Source organism: Natator depressus, chromosome 7, assembly GCF_965152275.1.
Source record: "Natator depressus isolate rNatDep1 chromosome 7, rNatDep2.hap1, whole genome shotgun sequence".
Taxonomy (NCBI): Eukaryota; Metazoa; Chordata; order Testudines; family Cheloniidae; genus Natator; species Natator depressus.
In genome coordinates, this window is record NC_134240.1 from 118901310 (window position 1) to 118922602 (window position 21293).

The following is a 21293-nucleotide window of genomic DNA, read 5'->3' on the forward strand; positions in this document are numbered from 1 at the left end:
CCAAAGTACACCAGGAAGAAGAGCCGCCACCCCCCGCCCCCCCAGTGGCATGGCTGCTTGGCATACTACAGCCCAGGGCTGTGCCACCCAGGCTCATGGATGCCGTGTTTCCAAGCCTATGAGTCAGCACTCACACTGCAGCATTAAGCTGAGTTTACAAGTGCTGACCCCAGGTCTCTCAGCCGTGCTATTGCATTCCTGTTGCCCTGTACAGACCACCTAACTTGGCTTGAGCTGTGACCACACTGCAAAATGACAGGGTTTGGCCCTGAGTCCCAGCAGTACTGGGGCTCTGACCTGCTCTCCTAGCAGGGGACTGAGTCCATCCTAGGGTGACTAGGTCTCTGGTTTTCGATCAGCACACCCTGTCGAAAAGGGACACTGGTGGCTCCGGTCAGCACCACTGAATGGGCTGTTAAACGCCTGGTCTGTGGGGCTAAGGCAGGCTAGTCTCTACCTGTCCTGGGTGGCACCGCGCTGTGTCCCAGAAGCAGCCAGAAGGACAGGTCCGGCTCCTAGGTGGGAGCGCCAGGGGGCTCTGGGCATTGCCCCTGCCCCCAGTACTGGCTCTGAATGGGAGCTGGGGGGATGGGGGGGCACCATACCTGCAGGCAAGAGCAGCATGTGGAGCCTCCTGGCCCCTTAGCCTAGGACCTGGACCTGCTGGCTGCTTCCAGGGCACGTGCAGCGCGGTGCCAGGCCAGGCACGCAGCCTGCCTTAGCCCCCCCCCCCCCCCTCCTCCACCCCGCTGCTGACTATGAGCTGCCTGAGGTAAGCCTATGCTCCTGCACCCCAAACCCCTGCCAGAGCCCGGTGGGGGAATGTAGTGAGTGGGGGGGCAGGGCCTTGGGGAAGGGGCTAGGATGTTCAAGTTTTGTGCAACTAGAAAGTTGGCAACCCTAGTGCTTCCTGATCTGAGTCAGGCTGATTTGAATGTTGGCAGAAGGGCACTTGGGCTCAAACTTGAACCTGCGTCCAGGCTTAGTGTAGCCCTATCCTAACTCCCCAGCCTACTTGACAAAGCTTCTGCTAACACCTGGCGTTTGATCCACAGTAAAAGAAACACATTTTATTACATTTAAACACACGCAAGTCAGTTAGGGCTGGTACAGTGCCACATGACCACTCTTATCCCTGTTCGTCCCTGCTTTAGAAGTCACGATGTAGCCATTAACCAGCCTAGCCTGGACAGATGGCGTGGGGATGATGCTGACTGCATTGGCTTTATATATATGTGCTAATTTCCCTGCTTCCCCCCCCCCCCCCAATGCTTCTTCCCGATTCCTTACTCTCTTAGCTCTACACCTCTGGTGCGGGGGAGGGGGGCTGCAAAGTTAGGGCCAGCAGCTGGTGTAAACCTTGTAGCTGTCCCTCTGCTCTGAGTGTTTGGGCAAGTCAGTGATCATTTTCATTGAAAGCCAACAGTGTTTGCACTTAGTCGCCCATATGCTAGCCCTGCTGAGTTTGGAGTCCACGCCTGCAAAGCTCACACAAGGCCTGTCTGACCCCCATGACTTCAAAGGGCTGTTTCACAGGAGTACAGTCGGCGGTTCTAGCCCTGGGTGGTAATGTGGTGGGCAGGACTGTGGGCATTTCAGGTGCTGTAAGAATTAAAATGCCGGAACTACACGCTCTGTAAGCCCAAGGTGGCTGCTGAAGTTGGGACTCAGCAGAGATTCCCCCAAGGGGGATAGAGCCACCCATCTTATGTCACAAGACCATCCCTCTTAAAAGTGATGCTTTAAAAATGCATTCTCCGGCTAAACCAATCCCTGGGGACGCAGCGGCTTTCCATGCACAGTAGCAGAATCAAGATAACTTTTATTAAGAAAATCGGCAGAAGGCTGCCTCTGCACTGAGTTGCTCCTTTCCACAGCCGGCTGTCGGTGAGGATGCTGCAGGAGTGGCAGGGGAATTAATTCCAGCGCCATAACTCTATTTATATATTAAAATCTACAATATAGAAACAAATACAGTATTTGGGACTATTGGCAAAAATCTACTGGCACAAGAGGATTGTTTGCTGCACACCATTAGGGCTGCTGATACACCTGCATCAGCTGGGTGTGTGTGGGGGGGCGCTAGTCAGCTGCTGTGGGGGGGCGGGGGGTAGATGCTTACAGTGCTACAGTACTTCATGGGGAAAATAATTAGGTATTAATTTCATTATGCTTTTGATAGGATCTTTTTTTTTCCCTTCTCAATTCACATTCCACCTTCCCCACCAGCCAGCTGGTGATGTCTTACAAGGAAAAGCAAAAACCAAACTCGTTTTATGTAACACCCCCCCCCCCCAGCTCATCACCAACATGTCCCCCCATTTGCGCCTAACAGGTGTCTGAGCCTGCGGTTCCTGCGAGCATGTGAGTTTTGCCCAAAGTTTGGCATGCAGGAGCGGGCTTGCTGTCTGCTGTGAAGAACGTGCTGGCTTTGTAAAGCAACAGGGCCCACAGAAAGCTCTCATGGCTTGCTGTAAGGATCGTGCCTTGGCCCAGACCTCAGCTGGTATCAGTCAGTTTAGCAAGAGCGGAGGAGCTGGGCCCTGGTACTTAGGGCAGACAGAGGCTATTTGTTCATCTTCAACACTTTCAGCTACTTACAAATGTGAGCGCCCTGTTGCAGTCTGGGTCTACGTCAGCCACAGGCTTCCTCCCGCGAGCAGCGCTGAAAAGTAAGTTGCACTCATGAAAAGCATGCAGGGTGGGCGGTGGCGCCATGGGGAGCAGCAGCGCTTTGCTCATGTTTTTTAGCAAATCAGCATGATTTGTTACTGAGCAGAGCCACTTCCCTGCATACAACAAAGACTCTCCCTTTCAATGCTTTTAGGGGTAGGGTGGGGAGAAATCCCCATGCCCTGAAATGCACATGGGGCCTGATGTGCCAATACCTAATTGCTCTTGCTCGCAGGGTTACCGGTTTCTCAGTGTCTAATAGAACTGACTGTGAATTTGCTTCAGTAAAAGCCCACAGGAGGCCAGCACATAAAGCAAAAGTCCTGGGCCTGCAGTGGCCCCGCTCTCATTGCAGCCAAGGGACCATGCAGAGGTACATGAGCTACAGCTGTGGGCCAAGGTGACTGAGCCCATGATCTGTCAATGCTAGACTGGGGCAAGGTGTGTGTGTTCTGGGGCCATTAACACTCGCAAATAGAATAAATGGGCCACATCTTGCTTGCCTTCTCTGCTGTGCAGCCTCCTGAAAAGCAGCAGGCTTGCTCCTTCTAATACTTCCCACCAGGCTGGGGCCTTGCTTGATCTCCCACTGAAGTCAATGGGAACTAGCTGAGGTCAAGTGCCTCATCGAAGATTTTCAGAAGTGCCGCATTCGAGTCTGTTCAGAGGCGCCTGGTTTCCGGATGGGGCTTGTCGCATTCTGAAAACGAGGATGCTTTACTGTGTCTCCAGTTAGATACAAAATCACTAGGCCTCGAGTTTGCCACCATGCTGAGCCTCGTGAACTCCATGGGCACCAAGGGTTGGCACGCTCAGCCCCAGAGGGATGCGGCGTGCCTTGCTCGTATTGCAGCTGCGGACCAGGGAGGACTGACAGACCTAAACTGAGATGACTGCGGACTGAGTGAGCCCCGGTAGAGCCTGGTGGCCGCCCAGTACAACACTGAGTGCTCACAAGGACTCGCGAATAGACACACAAAATGGATGGGATGCAGAGAATCTGGCCACTGAAACTAACAGGGGCGGCAGGAGCAGCAGCCAAAGCCCACTTCTCTCCCTCCTCCCCAGCCCTTGAGTGATCAGAAGCTCCTTCTTTAAAACAAAGAAACATAAGCCACTTTCTTCCTTTTTTCGCTTGTTGATGACTAAGTGCATTGACCACATCAGTGTGGCCAAGAGCGTGCGATCACGAACTAAGTTTCCTTCCTTTAGAGACATTTAACACTCTACCATAAAAAAAAGAGCGCGGGGGAGGGAAGGGGGGTTTTGGACATTCTTCCTCAGTGTTTTTCACAAGTGCTGAGTGAGGGGTGGGAGGGAAGAGGCTTTTGGCTTGTGAAACGCTGATGGGAAGGGCAGGGAGAACTAAGGAGCAAGTGTCGGTGCAGTGGGGTTATAGTCATGCAGTGCCACAATGAGCCAGGCAGGAGGGAGCTGGCTGGTGAGGAAAGGATGCTGAAGGGCAAACGTAAGCCTGAGGGTGTCATCTTGCTGGAAGGCAACACGCAGAGCCATGCCCAACACTAGAGTCTTTCGCGGGAACCACATGCTGCACACCCATCTGCTCCCCCATCCCCCACCTCACCATGCATTTCTCCATTACCAAAAATCCACAGGCCCACTCTCCCCCCATGAAGCACTCAACACGTTGATTTCCATTCATCGGCCACTGCTCTCAGGAGAGCAAAGAGAGAGCAGGGTTACTGGGAGCTTTTTTGCCACCAGCAAAAGGGTTTGGATTTATAATTTCTCTCCTGCCAGACTCGCCCTTTCACACCCTTTGTGCCAGAGCTCCTGCTGGACACCCAGCTCTTCTGAATGGCCCATGCAGCCCTGCCCTTTTAAGAGGCTTTTGTGAGATGGGGGGGTCAGTTGCCCCCAAAAGGCCTCCTTTCTTCTCTGGATTATTGCCACTCACCAGCTGCCTACAGTTGCTGTCCACTGGGGAGAAGGACATCCCTGGGCATGGTGTAGAAGAGGAAGAACAGCTCCAGCTGTTTTCTTGAGATTAAAATGTAAAACCATTAGAAAGAGAGGTTCATCTTGACTTCCCTGATGTGCTGGAGTTCAGAACCCATTAGGGGCAAGGGGGAGTGGAAGAGCCATCACCAGCAGGACCCTCCCCTCCCCACCTCCAGCCTCCTTGGGGTGGTTCAGATGTTGAATTTCACAGATGATGAGTGAAGACAGAGACCCCTCGCTCCTCTCACGTCCGCCCCCCCCCCACAGCGTTCCCCCCCCCCCATCCATACTGCTGTTCTAAGTGCTGCGATATGTTTTGATGATATCCTTGATGGCCCGTCTGCAGATCGGGCAGCAGGCGTTGGCCATCTTCTTGAGTTTCAGCCCACACGGGTAGCAGAGACACATGTGTCCGCAGGAGTAAATGACGGTATCTACCATGTTCTCGTAGCAGATGGTGCACTCGTCCCCCCAGACCCCTGAGCCAGATGGGGAGATGGGTGACTCCGGCATGCTGACCGGGGAGTTTGGAGCTGTGCCTGAAATGCAAGGAACACAGTCGCTCTTTACTCAGTCATGAGCTTTTCAGGGTTAGGGAGAGAGGAGTGACTCGGTCAGAGCAGACTCCTGCTGCACCTAGAACTGCAGGGAGCACCCTGCACAGGCAGGGGGTAGAATGAGTGATTTAACAGGTCTCCTTCAATAGCTTTTGCAGCTAACTGTGTCCAATCGCTGAGGCCTCAGTGGAAGGTGAGAAAAGGCCATAATGCACCTGACTTTGTGCACAATGCTGCACCAGTGAGGAAGGGAGAATCCCTCAGGGCTCTGCTCTAGCACATGAAAAATCCCACACCCCGGTTTGGCATCGTTCTGCCAACAAACCTGCAGTGCAGATACAGCAATGCTGACGGAAGGGGGCTTCGGGCAGCATAGCTAACGTTGTGCGGGGAGGTGGTGTTCCGATGCTGGCGGAAAACCACTTCTGTTGGCATACATTGCATCTACACCGGGGACTATGCCACCATACATAGGTGCTGTAGTGTAGACACAGCCTAAGAAATCTGTTTCTTCTAACAACAGGTCACAGAAAGTCCATGCAGGGACGGAGGGTGGTCATGTGTTAAGGACACACGCCTGAGAGGCAGGTGTCTGGTGCTTTGTTTTCAGTTCTGCCACTGATGCACTGCACGGCCTTGGGCAGGTCACTCCCCACTTCCTCATCCGGCAAATGGGCACCATAACTCTGAACCTAGCTCACCTGACCTGTGGCGAGAGGCCCAATGTATGTCTGGAAAGGGGGCAGAGCTCTTGGCAAGGAAGGGGCTATATAAATGCAAGGGATTCTGAGGGTGGGTAACACTGCTTTTGTCATGGGATTAGTAGTACAGCTGTGCAGTTTGCCTAGAGTTTGTGGCCAATGCACTGCAACAAAACAGCTGCTCACTGCACTGGGGGCCAACGGGAAAACTGGCTGTCTGATCACACGCCCAGCTGGCCCACAGAGGGAGCTCTGCAGTGTCCAAGCACTGTACAAACATTCACTACAGAGGGCAAATTGGAAGCTGCCAAATGGGCTGGCTACTGTTTAAAGGTTGGAAGGGAGGGCAGAGCAATGGTGGCAGCAGCTCTAAGATTGGTGCATTGGTTGGTGACATGAGCAGGGGACTGTGGCCTTGGGCAAGTCACAGACCGTGGGTTCTCTGGGCAGGGATGTGCATGGGTGACACCGGGCACTACCCTCATACAAACAGCCACAACCTCTTGGTGCAACGGGAATTCTGCCTGCCTCCCTCTCTCCCTGAGAGCTTGTGAGGCTGGATGGAAGCTTATGACAGCCTCTGGGATTCATGGGAACTGGCCCTGGTAGAGAATATCAATGTAAACAGCCTTCAGGATTCTCCCCAGAGGCAGCTGCATTTCACAGGAGGGTGTACACAGTCTAGAAAGTTTGTTGTCCCCCTTGGAGATTTTTGATGATGAAAAAGCCTACAAAATTATTGCTGTCCAGTATCAAAGCATCTGGGTGGCTTCCATGTAAAAACATTCCCCTAGGGACCTCATGGGTCTCTAGCTCTTCTCCCTTACTCACTTCGGGAGCTGACAGGTGCATAGATGTATGCCGCCCCATGCACTTAGAGCACTAATGGGCATTGAACAGGAGACCTGGAAGGGTGGCAGTGCAGAACATGGCAGGGAACCCGCGAATGTGTACGAGGCACACTCACCATTGATGGAGCTGCAGAGCAGACCGGAGCCACACGTACTCAGTATTGGATCAGAAACCCCACTGCAGAGACCCGTGGGGGAATTTGGGGCTGAAGTGGGAGAGCTCGGTGTAGATGGGCCCAGTCGCTCAGCCAGTATGGTGGAACCTGGACAATACAACAAAGACATGTGGTTTTTAAAAAAGCTTGTCCCCATGTGATTATTCCAGACATTAGGCCCTGCTCCCGCACATCGATACCTGCCTCGGGCTGGGCGTGCATCGCTCATTCTGATCTGTGTTAGTGCCATCACAATGAGAGCTGGGGGTGAAATCCTGGCCTTACTGAAGTCGATGGGAGTTTTGCCATTGACTTCAATGGGACCAGAACTTAACCCTTACTTTCCATTCCTAACAAACCCATCCTAAGCCAGGCACCAGATGGCGCCTCGCCCCCCGCCCCCCATCAGCTGGCCTAAAAGAGGTTTGAACACCCCCTCCCCCTACATAAGCTGGATTCCTTTCAGCCAATGTAAATAGTTCTGCAGTTTTAAATGTTACTTTTCATTATACGTCACCCACAGTCTCACGCGCCCATGCCCCGGCAGCGTCACATACAGGGCACATGGCTGGCCAGCTGGAATGGAACCCAAGGAGCTATCCTCTTGATAACGAGTGCTGTATACGCCAGAGCAAAATACAGAGAGTCCTGGCACCACCGAGCTCATGCCAAGGCAATCAAGAGCCGCCTGGCAGGCAGAAAAGAGTGAGTTCTGATCCCGGTCCTGCTCCACTTGCTGTGTGGCCTGAGCTGAATCATATCACCTCCCTTGGTGTCCCTTTCCTGTTTATAAAAAAGGGAACTCCTTTGCAGCTGTTTGGAAGCCTCTGTTGTTCTCAGGTAACCCCCCTGCCTGGATGTGACCAGGCCAGCTGGTGCTCAAAGGCAACAGACAGCAAATTAACGCTGGCACTCAAACTGGGAAATGAGAACACAGGACAGGAAAGATTTGTATTAATTGGCCCTGCCTGGGCAGCTGACCCCTAAGAAACCATGTCGATAGGAGCCTGCCAAGCAGCCAAAGCAGAAACCTGCTTGGGGCAAAGAGAACCAGACACTGGGTGCTGACTCCATGGCAGGCCTGAGCATGATCCCTTCTTGTGTTTGGGACTCGCCTGTCACAGGGCCTTGTTTGTGGAATCCTCTGCTAGTACATGCCTGCTCCCAGGCCACCGGAGGCAGAAGGTACTTGGCCCACATTTTCCAGCCAGTTCTGCAGGGGAGCTCCAGAGACAGCATTACTAACTCACTCAGGCTCAGCCTGCTTCTTGTCCTGTTGCTATAATAATAATCAGCTGAAATGTCTCCCCAGAGGCAAATATAGACAATCACAGACGGTGACATGGGTCCCCCCCCCTTCCCCTCCCCCAGGAAGGTGGATGGGGTCTGCTTGGTAACCATACCACCAATAGCTGAGGGAGGATGGCTAACGGGGATCAGAGCAGGCACAAAGGAGCAACTGGTTTGTCTGGAGTTCCAAGGTGTTCAGTCTCTCGTGGAAGAGACAACGGGGATAGCGCCCAATCAGAATTTAAATACCCACGAATGCTTAGCTTCCTTCACGTTACCATATATGGAGCTGAGAAAGTGGGATCCACAGCACAGTTCAATGAGTCGGCGGCTGCTTTCAAGTGAAAAAGCACCAGGCGGCCAGGAAAACAGTCCTGCTGAGAGCATCTTGCTTCCATTTCCTTCTTTCCGGGTGAGGCTAGCTGCACTTGGTAGTCAAACCAGGCTAGAAACAAATCCTAGAGTCCAGCAGGTTGAGCCGCCCAAAAGCCTCCTGTAGACAACTGGAATTTAATCCAATGTTGGCCATCAGCCAGGTATCTGACCAATATTTAATGTAGCCAAGGTGCACTGCATGAGAAGGGTATTGGATGGGAGGCACAGAAAGAAAACTAGCCTGTTCTGCCTCAGTTTCCCTGTTGACACCACTGAAGAGCAAGTGAAATGAAGGCCTGGCCCACCTGGCTCACTGTGTGTGGCGTTACTTGTCTCACTTTTAACTCTGTTAAACGCGTTTCCTACTTGTTACATTTCTGCTCTGACAGCGTGCACGTGCCTCTGGTAAACAGACCTACATAGCTAGGAAATGCACCCAGGACACAGGCCTGGGTCGCTGAAGAACATGGACTGTGGGTTCTGTTCCTGCGCTGCCACAGACTTGCTGTGAGACCTGAGACAAGCCACCTAGGGAGGTTTAGGCCCAGAGGCGATTTGCGAAATGGAGCTCAGAGGTATGACAGAGGGGAGTTGCATGACTTAATTCATCAGTGTGGTTAAAGTGCATGGAGCTCCTCAGAGGGCAGCTGCCACAGGAGGACCAAGCTGTCTTTGGAAAAGTCGGGCGCCTTCTTCTAAACCAAAGTGAGAGTGCCGGAATTCCTCTTCCATGGGCAGCTGAATTTCTCCTGAAATACACTAGGACGCCATAGTGCAGCCCCCTTTCCCAGTCACTTTACTGCGCACAGCAAGTCTTTCCGACAGGTCATATAAAGCAAGGTCCTCGCTCCTCTGCATGGATGCTGAAGATCTCATGGCCATGGCCCTTTTCATAAGAGGAGGCCTTTCCCGCAACATCCTTGATTGTGCTGTGCCTTCCCCTCTCTTGGCAGCATGCTGGGTAACAGATGGCTTGGGCACCACTCTCAGAGGTGGCTGCATTTCAGCAATGCTGTTTGGATGCAGTCTTGCAGGTGACCGGCGGTAAGAGCAGCATGACGCTTTAAGTAACGCAAGTACTGAAAGTCTGTGTCTCCTTTATACAACTACCTCCTCACTCGGAGCTGTTACTGAAGCGAAACCTCTGCACATACCCCACCCCATAGTAACACAGCATTTGACACTGCCAAAAAGGAGTGTTTAATACGTACTAACAAGCTACCCTGTGTCGTAAAGTTTATTAGCTGTACTGCTGTGCGCTGTTAAACAGCTGCTGTGTTCCACCCCACAAGTAGCTGTGTTTCAGCAATCCCTGTGTATTTCATTATATGAATGATGTGACTTAGCACGTATCGTGTACATCACATCTTCAAAACTCTGGAGAAACTTTAAATTATTCTCAGAGCATGGTGAGGTCGGCAGATCTGGCTGGGATATTCAAAGGGATTTGGGTGCCTAACTCTGTTAGGCTCCTTTGAAAATGCCAGCTGATAGCCTGTGAGTGTCTCAGTTTCCTTGGTGATAAGTGACTTTCTGACTTGAGTGGGCTTTATCACAGGGAGCTGGATAGGACGGAGCCTGTCAAGTCAGCCCTGGCAATAAGGGCTGGGCATGTCCTGTTAAATCAAGCGTTCTGTGCTGCCTGTAATAGAATTTTAATCATCTTGCTCCAAACCATATTGGTCAGCCATGTAGAGTATAAAACTCAACATCTCGGTGTGTTTTTCTTTTAAATTGCGATGGTTAACACAGGCAGCCAACGGATCTTGGAAATATTACCTGGCACAGTTCATTGCTCTTCTCAGAGTGCACAACAAACCAGCATGGTACTTGTTCCTTACGCCCCTGATGTTTTCCCCTTATGGTATCAGATAACACCAGACCATGACCTCTGTCCAGCACTGTAACATAGCTGCTGCTGAGGCAGGGCATGGGAGCATACAGTAGCCTAATATCGACAGTATCAGCCTGAATGTGACCAAGTGTTTCTACTGATAACTGCTGCCTTCTCCCGGAATATTCTCTGTAACCCTGGTGTGCGTAGGATGCTTCAAACACATTGCATTACCTTTCTGGAACATTTCCACTCCTTCATGTTGATTCTTCAATGTGCCAAGGCAGGACTATCAGGGAGCTGACACTATTATGATAAATGCTGAAGGAACCAAAAGGTCCCTTTCTGGGAACAATGCAGCTCCAGGACTGCAGACCTGCTGTGATTCCCAGTCCTGTCATTTAGCCCTGCAACCAACCTTCCTCCCTTTATCCTACAGCCCATTTTCATCTGCCACAGACAGCACAGTTTGGTGACTCTCCTCCCATCTGATAGGAGGAGGCACATATAAAAGCCACAACAGAAACTGCCCTTCTAACCAACTCAGTCGGTGTCTGCACAGTGTTATCTGCGCTCCTTCACAGAACTGAGAAGGCTGCAAGGTCTGCACAGAGACCTAGGGCATCAGCCTTGTTCTGAAGTGCACGTGACATGGGTATGTTAGTGTAAGTCATGGCCTCCCTCCACTCTGCCTGCACCCTCCTCGGGAAATATACCAGAATGACAGTGCTTTGAGGCCTGGTGCTGAGAGATGCTCAGCACCCATGTCTTCCATTTAAGTCAGGGGGAGTGGCAGGTTCTCAGTACCTCTCAGCCCCCAAGAAAACCTATTCCTCAGGCTTGGAAAGCTGTGTGTATTCATGACACCAACTGAATACTCTGGAGTTGTTGGAAATATGAGGCTGCCTCTAGCATAGCCAGCATTTTATCCATTATGTCGCCCTTGCCTTGGGGGTGGGGTGATCAGATTATTCTGTTCACGGCTGGTGGGAGGTGTGGGGAGGAAGGGGGCAGGCGCTGATCTGTGGGGCCTGCTGGCGGGCAGGAGGCACTGGGGGGATGAAGGAGAGCTAATGGGGGGGCTACTGCTGATGGGTGCTCAGCACCCACCATTTTGTCTCCGTGGGTGCTCCAGCCCCGGACCACCCATGGAGTCGGTGCCTATGCTCAGATGTAAGGCAGTACAGAAGGTCTCAGTTACTATATGGGAGTTACAGAGAGGTGAACTGGAGCCTGGAGGGCTGGCTACTCGAGGGTGTGAAGGAGCTGCATAGATCCTGTGTTCACAGACACCAGCAATGGACCCTCTCCAGTCTGATGGATGATCTAGCCATAAACCGAGCTAATGGATAATATATACTGTAAACAAGTCCAGCGGGGTATAGCTCACAACACAGTCACTATACACACAACAAAGAGGAACATTCAGTAGCCAGAGAAGTTTACAAAACAAAACCTTGCTTCTCATCCAGTCAACCTGGATGACATTCCCTTCAGCAGGCTCAGGTCAGGTTTTGTTTCTAACAACAGCTGGCAGCTCACCTCATTAAACTGAAAACAAACACAGGCAGCTGAATCCTCTTTTCCTGTGCTGGTCAGGCGTTTCTAATGTTACAGACCACGTACGAAATGAAGACGATCGTAGTCGACAGCCATTATCCATTGGCACATTAGAACTCTCTACAATCAGACTAAAGCTAGTCTCTGCTGGAGAGAAAGCAACGAACACCCAGGGAACTAAGGGCCATCCCCCCCACCACACACACCTCATGTCACCACCTTCTGCTCCAAATGCAAGGCTCATTGCTTTGACCTTGCCTTCTCCAATGTAAATATATAGCAACCCATCTATTAAAAGAGCCCTACCAAAACAAGACACTCCATCGCACATGTTTCTGGCCCGGTGGGAGAACAAGCCACACGTGACAGTCACGTTGATTAACGCACTGCTGGAAGGCGCTCAGATGTTACAGTGTCACGTGTGGTATAAGACTCACTACAGGACATAACAGAATTACAGTAACTGGCTCTGACTAATTCTAAACGCACATTTACTCGCAAGGCCAAACCCTGCCATCGTTTGTGTGAACATGGCTCCCACGGAACTCTACGGAACCAACTGTGCACATCTGAAGGCAGGATCTGGTCCTTTAAAATATGAACAACTCTAAATATTGGAACATTCTTCTCCTCCTGAGATGACTAACATTCTGGCTTACAGGGCCTGATCCGAAACACACAGAACTCGCTGGAAAGACGCCCATTGACTTCAGGCCCAAATACCAGTAGGTTTATTGACACCATTTTCAAACCACTAGTATCAGTGTTGATTGAACAACAAGTATTAACTATCCTCTGCATTTCTGCAATATCGCCAACAGAGGATCACAAAGCTGTTAACTGTTGAATGAATGAATCCTCCCAACACCCCTGAGAAGGAAGAGAGTATAACTGTTAACTGCATTACTAAACCCATTTTGCAGAGAATACTTAAGCTTGACCAAGAAGCACCAGCTGTGGTCAAGAAGGATGCTTTGGCTTTTGTTCCAAGTGACCGGGCATTCACCAAAGGGAACCTCAAGTGCTGGGTTCACTCTCAGCAGAGATCAGTCACAGCCTAGGTTTTTCCCAGTTTTAGCAGCCTTTTCTTTGCTCAGGCTCTCTTTTGACTGTGGCTGTGGAACTGCTGGGGGGAATTGGTCTCCGGACTGGCTATTACTGGGCTCTGAGCTCCTTGAGGAGAGGACGGCTCCTAAATTGGGAAACAGTTTAGCGAAGACAAGACAGTGTGTAAACAGAACCCAGATGCTATGGTGATGGATTCCTAGAAATGTGGGAAATAAATACTATTGCATGGGAAGCCTAGTCTTTTGCGTTAAATCATCTTTCCCTCTAAGTGTAGGTTATAAACAACACATCTAATTTTCCTTTTAACTCCTAAGAGCTGATCAATTTCAAACAGACACACAATAAAACCTGTTCACAAGTGAACACATCAAATTCCTGTATTCACTGGTTTTTGCAATGCGAATCACTCAGATGCCCTAGCAATGGCATAGGCCAAGTAATTAAATCGTAATGAATGCTCAAGGCAAGACTGCAAAAGTGATTCATTTAAAACTCCCCCTCCGCCCATTGGCACCTTGCCAAAAGATCCTTCTTTCGGGCTGAAATTTGCTGGACTGGATCTCAGCTGAAGGATGGAGCCATTTTGAAAGTTTAAGGGAGATCCCTTGTGAGATTGCGGGGAAAAAATACACTTTCCCCATTGTAAAAAAATAAAGATGATTTCTATGCTTACTTTTCACAGTTAACTCAAAAGTGGGCCACCACTGAGATTTGCTATTGTGCTTATCGCTGAACAGGCCCCTGAGAAGGACTGAGAAAAAACTGCTGGATACCAACGGTGATATGCCATTCAAACATTTCTTTCAAAGCTGCTCAGTAGGTGCTTAATCAGATGTGAGTAGAGACGCTGTGAGATGTTTGTGGATTAGGCCAGGGGGCAGTGGAGTAACTGCCATGAATCTAAGACATTTATAATGCACTTCTCACCATGGTACCTAACCCTGGAATGGCTGACACAGAGGACCATGGCCATTTCCCAGCTCAGAGGCCAGAAAAATGGCAACGGAGTGAGCTCTAGGGTGGCTTGATCAAAAGCCCTTCAGAGTCAATGGACAGATGCCCAGTCACTTCATGGGATTGGGACCAGGGCCGTGATGCCTAACATGCTACCGCTGTGTAGGAGGATGGATGGTCTTAGCGTATGCGCAATGTGCCTCAGGCTGCACGGAACCAGGATTCATCACCGAATTTGATCTGCTAGTTGGATCATTAGCTTCCCCAGTTTGGGCCAGGTACTGATGGGGAGTGCAATGTGAATGCTGATCCTTGGACGGTGAGGGAAGATTACTCAGCACTTGTATAGGGAAAGGGATGTAAATCATTACTGACTCACTATCTCCTTTCCCTGATCACTAGATACAGCATTATACACCCTTGTATACATTCAAGGTCTAATCTACACGCCTTGAATGCACAAGACTCCCTCCAAGTCAATGGGGATCGCTTCTGGAAGCCTTACAGAAGTGGACTCCACATGCTTAGAACTAACACTGCTTTGAAGTGAAAATAAGTTGGAAAGAGACATTTATGTCATAGGCTGGTGCTTTCCCTTTTAAATGGGAACAAACTCCACGCTTTGCTGAAAGAACAACAGTAGCGAACATGGGAACATCCGTGCTTTGTGGCAGCATCTAATGCTGTAAATGCTTTGTGGCAGCACACAACGCCCCTGGCAAACACTAGCTCAGGTGGTTGATTCAGTTTCAGTTGTTTGCATTACATGCCAATGCTTTTATGACTGTCAGTCAAGCATCATAAATATAACATACACCCAAACGGTACAAGCTGTAGGGGAGTATTGATCAGGGACGTTCCCATTCTGCAAACTCTAACTTATGTCTTCTTTCACTGTATATTGTCAGCAAACCACCATTTCAATTCAGCCTTATGCTGTCATTATTTATGTTTCTTTAATGGGCTCATACTACCAGGGACTGGCCTGGCCTGCTAAGTTTAGACCTTCAAACAATGTAGTAAATGAACATTCCAACCTGGGTGCCACTTTCTCATCATCTGTGGTGGAGGCAGAAGCTCTTGAGGGAACCACAACCTTATACGACCTATTGCTATGTCTCCACTATGCATGTTGTTGGCATTTTGACTGACCTTTCCCCGCATGCCCAACACTTTGGCTGGGTAAGGAGCCCATCCAATAAAGGCTGGTTATCGTAACTGATGCTTGGCTACAGTTTTAAACTAGGATTGTCCCCACAGACCTATGCACATGCTTAATCATACGTACTGCAAGTAGTCCCATTGGAGGCCTTGGGGTCTCTCTTGTTCTGAATGGTAAAGCCCAGCTGCTACCAGGCATCACACCCTTAGAGGAAGCCCTGAAATAGACTTGGGAGGACCAGGGGCCTGTACAATGGGCAGCCACAGAGTGGCTGCGAAGGATCAGAGTGCTAGTCATCTCCAGGCTAAGATGAGAACCCCTCAGGAGCTAATTGCAGGCAGGGGACCCAGAACACAGGCACACAGGGAGAGAGAAAGGGAGGTATTGATGGCAAAAGCAAGGGCAAGGCTCCCCCACCAAAAGAACAATAAAAATCTGTAACATTTCTGGGGGTCATAGAATCACAGAATATCAGGGTTGGAAGGGACTTCAGGAGGTCATCTAGTCCAACCCCCTGCTCAAAGCAGGACCAATCCCCAATTAAATCATCCCAGCCAGGGCTTTGTCAAGCCTGACCTTAAAAACCTCAAAGGAAGGAGATTCCACCACCTCCCTAGGTAATGCATTCCAGTGTTTCACCACCCTCCTAGTGAAAAAGTTTTTCCTAATATCCAACCTAAACCTCCCTCACTGCAACTTGAGACCATTACTCCTTGTTCTGTCATCTGCTACCACTGAGAACAGTCTAGATCCATCCTCTTTGGAAGCCCCTTTCAGGTAGCTGAAAGCAGCTGTCAAATCCGCCCTCATTCTTCTCTTCTGCAGACTAAACAATCCCAGTTCCCTCAGCCTCTCCTCATAAGTCATGTGTTCCAGACCCCTAATCATTTTTGTTGCCATCCACTGGACTCTTTCCAATTTTTCCACATCCTTCTTGTAGTGTGGGGCCCAAAACTGGACACAGTACTCCAGATGAGGCCTCACCAATGTCGAATAGAGGGGAACGATCATGTCCCTCGATCTGCTGGCAATGCCCCTACTTATACAGCCCAAAATGCCCTTAGCCTTCTTGGCAACAAGGGCACACTGTTGACTCATATCCAGCTCCTCGTCCACTATAAGCCCTAGGTCCTTTTCTGCAGAACTGCTGCCTAGCAACGCCTTCGAGGAGCAGTGGGCCCTGTCCAGGGTTCTCTGCTCAGTGTCCCCGTCAGTTTCCTTTTGTTTGACCCTTTGATCGCATTCCTGTCCGTGTTATTTCATTAGTTGTCAAAATAAAAAAACACCTTGGTCCCTAGAAGTGCATGAGCTCAGCTCAGCTCTCTCTTTACCGATCTCCACTGTCTTCCATGACTTCTATGGCACAGGTGGACATAGGGCTTTAGCAGAGCTAATCATTTATGGGCCATGTCATAATGGACCTGCAGTGACTCCACCCCCCATGGAGGAAGATTATATCCATAGCTTAAAGCAATACCAGGTGGACACTGGATTAGGAAGGGAAATACAACAGAAAGTTCATCTCCTATGGAAGAATTCAGAGCCAAAAAAATCTAAGCTGCCAAGAGCTGGGGGTTTTGGGGTCGTCTTGCTTGAAAGAAAACCTGAAAATCACGTGTCTTGCTCTGTTATGACAAAGACTATTAACTTCAGAGCTCTCGAGACTAATCTTAGATTAATCACAACCTTTCTGTGGCAGAAAGTCCAGCCCTATCCTCATAGCCAGAGGAGTGTCATATAAAGGCCATTTGGCTCAGACATGCCAGTATTGTGAAGGTGGATGCTGTTTTCTGAACAAGAAGGAAACAGTCATCAGGTCCAGTGCTTCAAAATTCAGCACTCATCCAGCAGAGATTGACAGTAATGAGGCGGCAGCTGGGGGGTGGGGTGGGAAACAATCTAATCACACTGAAAACTTTCCCCTCTTCCTCACTGCTCCTCTGAGCTTCTAGCGTGTATTTCATTGGGAGAAAAGAAAAACTGGGTGTTATCAGTGAGTTTAGTCTATTCTGTCACTCTCGCAAGTAGCCAGAATAACTAACTCATGCCAGCGTTAGTCCAAGATTTATGCAGACTTTATCTTTCATGACAGATGAGCCATAATTCAAAGAGGCTGGTAAATTATCCCATATGCAGTTTATTGAATGCAGACAGGCAAAGGTGTGGTGAGATAAGGGAGATCCGTATATCACTTACTATGAACAGCTCATTGAATCTAGGGATATTTTATTATGCTGATGGTGATAAAGACTTAATTTCCATTGTCATGGAGGAATGAGTGCAAAGGGGAAGCCTTTACAGCACTATATGGTTTCTGTGCAGGCTGAGTCCCACAGCTGTCACTCGAAGAAGTTCTGTTTGTTTTACTCAGTCATAATCTATGGGAAATAGATATGCTCCAAACAGCACTCATCTAAACTCTCATCCTGAGAGGTGCTGAGTGCCTATCATTCCCACCGGCTTCAGTGACAGCTGCAGAAGGGTCAGCACCACACAGGATCTGGCTGTGAACGAAGGGGAGCATGACCGAGTGGAATCCCAGCTCCAAAACTTCATGTAACTTGCTATAGCAGGCAGTGCCAGGCCCCTGTCCTGTGCCTAACCCACACAGCCAAATTCCGCAAGGCAGGAAACGCACTCATTCTATTTGGCTCCTGGAAAGTAGACATCGCGCCATTGTGAGCTGTAGGCAGATCCGAACTCAAACAGCAGCTTTGCTGAAGAGTCACCCATGTGGGACAGGAACGTGTCTGCAGTTAGAGCTGGGGGGGGGGGGTCTCAGAGGTAGGCCCCCTCTGTTCTTTCCACTGACATGGCAACTCAGTAATACTCTTCAGGGGTCATCTGAGGATCTCAGACAGAGGCCTCTCATTATGCCCACAAGCTTTTTTTAGGTAAATGGGGTAACTGAGGCACAGAGCAGTGAAGTGAGTTATCTCAGATCACACAGGCAGTCGGAGGCAGAGGCAAAGAGAGAAGCTAACTCCAAATCCCTTCCACATCTAAAGCCTTCCTATAGCTCAGCTTCCTCCTCTTTATACGGTACATGAATTGATAACACTACTATACCTCCAAGGGTATTGGGTGGGTTAATTAGAGTTTGTGAAGAATCATCAGATCTTTGGATGAAAGGTGCTGTGGACATGTACAGAGAAATGGTGTTCCCTATCATGTCACCAGCACTGATGCGAGAGAAAGATAATGATGAGGCAAGCCCCACACTGTAGCTCTAAGGTTCTGCTCCAATGCATATTTGCTAAAAAGCCAACTACCCAGTTTTGTATGATCCATGCTAGGACAGCTTCTCATTATGCTAATTTCACTTTTAAACGAAGGGAAAATGGAAGGTACACAGGGGGCCATATGTAATGGCAGAAAAGCGCCCTGAAGCAATTGAGGATGCAATACTTTCGAGGATCTCTTACAAATTAGCATTAGTAATGCCTGCCTAATTCACTGAGAAAAATAAAACCCAGCCTTACGGAAGGGCTTATCCAACCTGGGCATTTGACACACGTTAATTTCTTTCCAAGACGTGTTGAACATTTTAAAAATTTTAGACATACACCAGAAACCCCAGAAAATGCTTCCAAATGGATTCTGCTAAAGCAATAAAGTGCTGTTTGCCCTGCGGTTCACCAGAACTTCAGGCAGTTAAGTGTCATAGAATGCAGGGCTGTTAAATCTGTATCTCTTTAATGAGGCCATTTTCCATAGACAAAATCAAAAACACGGGCCATAAAACACTAGGGCACTCCCTAAGTGAATGCTTGTTAAAGGAAGAGGCCCATTATATGCATTTTTGTGCAATAATGTTATGCATTTAGAAGTAGGGTATTTTGTAGTGTATTTATTTTAACCCATTGATTACTGGCAGTTTCCAAATGGCCAGAGCGATACAAGACTCCCATGGTTCAGATTCCAAAAGGCAGAGCCCAGGGTAATGTACTGGCTGCATCTATGATCATGTTGCCCTCTGGTGGCTAGCTCCTGAAGATCATAAGGACCTACTACTACACAGATCGCCTTTATCTCAAGTGTCAGAGACTGATGTTTCTGGTGCTGAAGAACCAGGATTCTACTCCTAGTTCCCCACCTATGTGTACGATTTATCCAGCAACTGTACACACTATCTGCAGCACAGAGTTGCATAGGCAATTAGTGCACACACAAACCATCGTTTAGACTCAACTGATCTGCATACAAGCTGCAGTAAGTGCATGTGAATTAAACATATGATTGCACACGTATTAGCGGATATTTTGGGGGATGTTTCCTTGAACAAGTGTTGCATTGTGGGTTGTTTCTGGGGTCCAAAATGGGGAAAGAGCAGTGGCAGCAGCAGGATCAGCAGCAGTGTTACAAAGACCATTTCATAAGGAAGGTGGGAAGGACAGACTGTCTAACCATGGTGGGATTGTAGCGGATACAGGCTCAGCTTCGCAGCCCCCTACAGAGTCAGAGGGGGATCAGGTCAATCAGCTGCCCCGAAGACCGCAGGAAAGGGAGGGGACAACCTCCCTCCGCCAGAAACTTTGGGGGGTTGATGCAGAAGATGCATCAAGACGGCAGTGGGTATGGCGGTCCTGGTGAGGAAAGGAGGAATCTCAGCCAGGGAGTGAGTTCAGTCTCCATAAACCCTGCTGTGCTTTATGGACCACTAACGATCTATAGAAAGCTGCTCAGTCACATGGTGCTGGCTTGTCCACCTTGTTTCCAGTTGAAACAGAACCAAAGTGATAGAAAACTAAACGAAAAGCAAAACGGGGCAGTGCGGGTAGCTTTACAAACCGAGACAAGGCAATTTCCACGTGTAAGCAACTGCTATAGCTGCCTGCGGGATCTTACTCCATGGCACATGGGAGGGGAGGTGGCTGCATGGAACAATCTCTCTGTTAAGATGTGGATCACATGCAGAAAAAAGTTGGGACCCCATGCCATAACTTATTCAGTCTTTGGCTTCTCTTTTGACACTGCCGATAAAGGTCCCAGTTAGTGCCAGTTATGATAATGTTTGTGTGATGGAATACAACCAGCCAACTAATAACCGGCCTGAATCCCAACTCTCCCTTTCCACTGAGCATCCATCAGATGATAACAATCCTTAGCCACTAATGTTCTAGGCCAGATTTAAATTGATGACCTAAAGGCTCAGTATGCTATTATCACTGTCATCCAGTGGCTCACACTGCCTCTTTTACCCATATATTACCCAAGTGCCTGCTTATTTGTTTTTTAAATTACCTACAAGGAAACTTTGATCTCTATGCAAAGTTCACTTCTCCAGGGAAGCTCAAAAACAATTTGTTGCATGGAAGCGATTCATTCTGAGATACAGCAAAGTTAAAAAAAAAAACAAAAAAAATGTACCACCACTTGGCTTCCCAATGAGTTTCTACAGAGACTTACTGTAGCTTATGATCCTCCAGACATGAGTCATAACTTCCAAAACCTTCTGAGGTCAATCAATTTTACTTCCTAAAATTAATTACAATGTAAAAAGCAGCCCAATATATTCAGTCCGGCTCACTTCAGTCTTTCAGGGCTCTCGATAAACCTTTGCCTGATCCAAGACACTTACAAGCAAAATCTGGGAGCAGTAAATCACTGTTGTAATACGCTGGTCATGTCCACTTTACAAGAACATGAAACCTGAAACAATGAAGTTCCAGGTTGTTTTGGTTGCACCATGGGCTGCTTCTTCCTCTTTTAATGTTCTCTCACAATTGAAGCACAGTGTCCTTTCTCTGTCATGAATCTTTCCTGGGTTGGGATGAGGGTAGAAAGGGGAACATACAACATTAGGTTCCATATATGGTATGCAAAGCCTGTGTTTCATTTCTACTTGGTTACTCAGTCTCCTAGAGATCAGCAACATTCTAGTCCTCTGTTTTGTGAATGCCTCCCTTACACATGATAGAGTCACAGAATTTAAGGTCACAAAGGACTATTGTGATAGTCTAGTTTAGCCGCCTGCACAACATAATCCAGAGAATTTCATCCAGAAATTCATGCATCGAGACCAGTAATTTGTGGTTGAACTAGAACAAATTTTTGAGGAAGAATCCACCACATCCCCTGATAATCTGCTCCAATGGCTAATTACCCTTACTGTAATTACCCTTATTTCCAGTCTGAATTTGTCTAGCTT

The 21293-nt window shown here is 49.0% G+C and overlaps 1 protein-coding gene across 2 annotated transcripts in view; it reads right to left on the minus strand.

The window, feature by feature from the left end:
* Positions 1-4929: 4929 nt before the first annotated feature.
* NEURL1 (neuralized E3 ubiquitin protein ligase 1) overlaps positions 4930-21293 on the minus strand; it is a 260957-nt gene continuing 244593 nt past the window's right edge. For both annotated transcript variants that reach the window (XM_074959425.1, XM_074959426.1), the window contains exons 5-6: positions 6861-7007; positions 4930-5174 (exon numbers count right to left, since the gene is read on the minus strand). In XM_074959425.1, the coding sequence (XP_074815526.1) occupies positions 4933-5174; positions 6861-7007 (389 nt within the window). In that variant the 3' untranslated portion in view covers positions 4930-4932. The remainder of the gene's footprint in view (positions 5175-6860; positions 7008-21293) is intronic.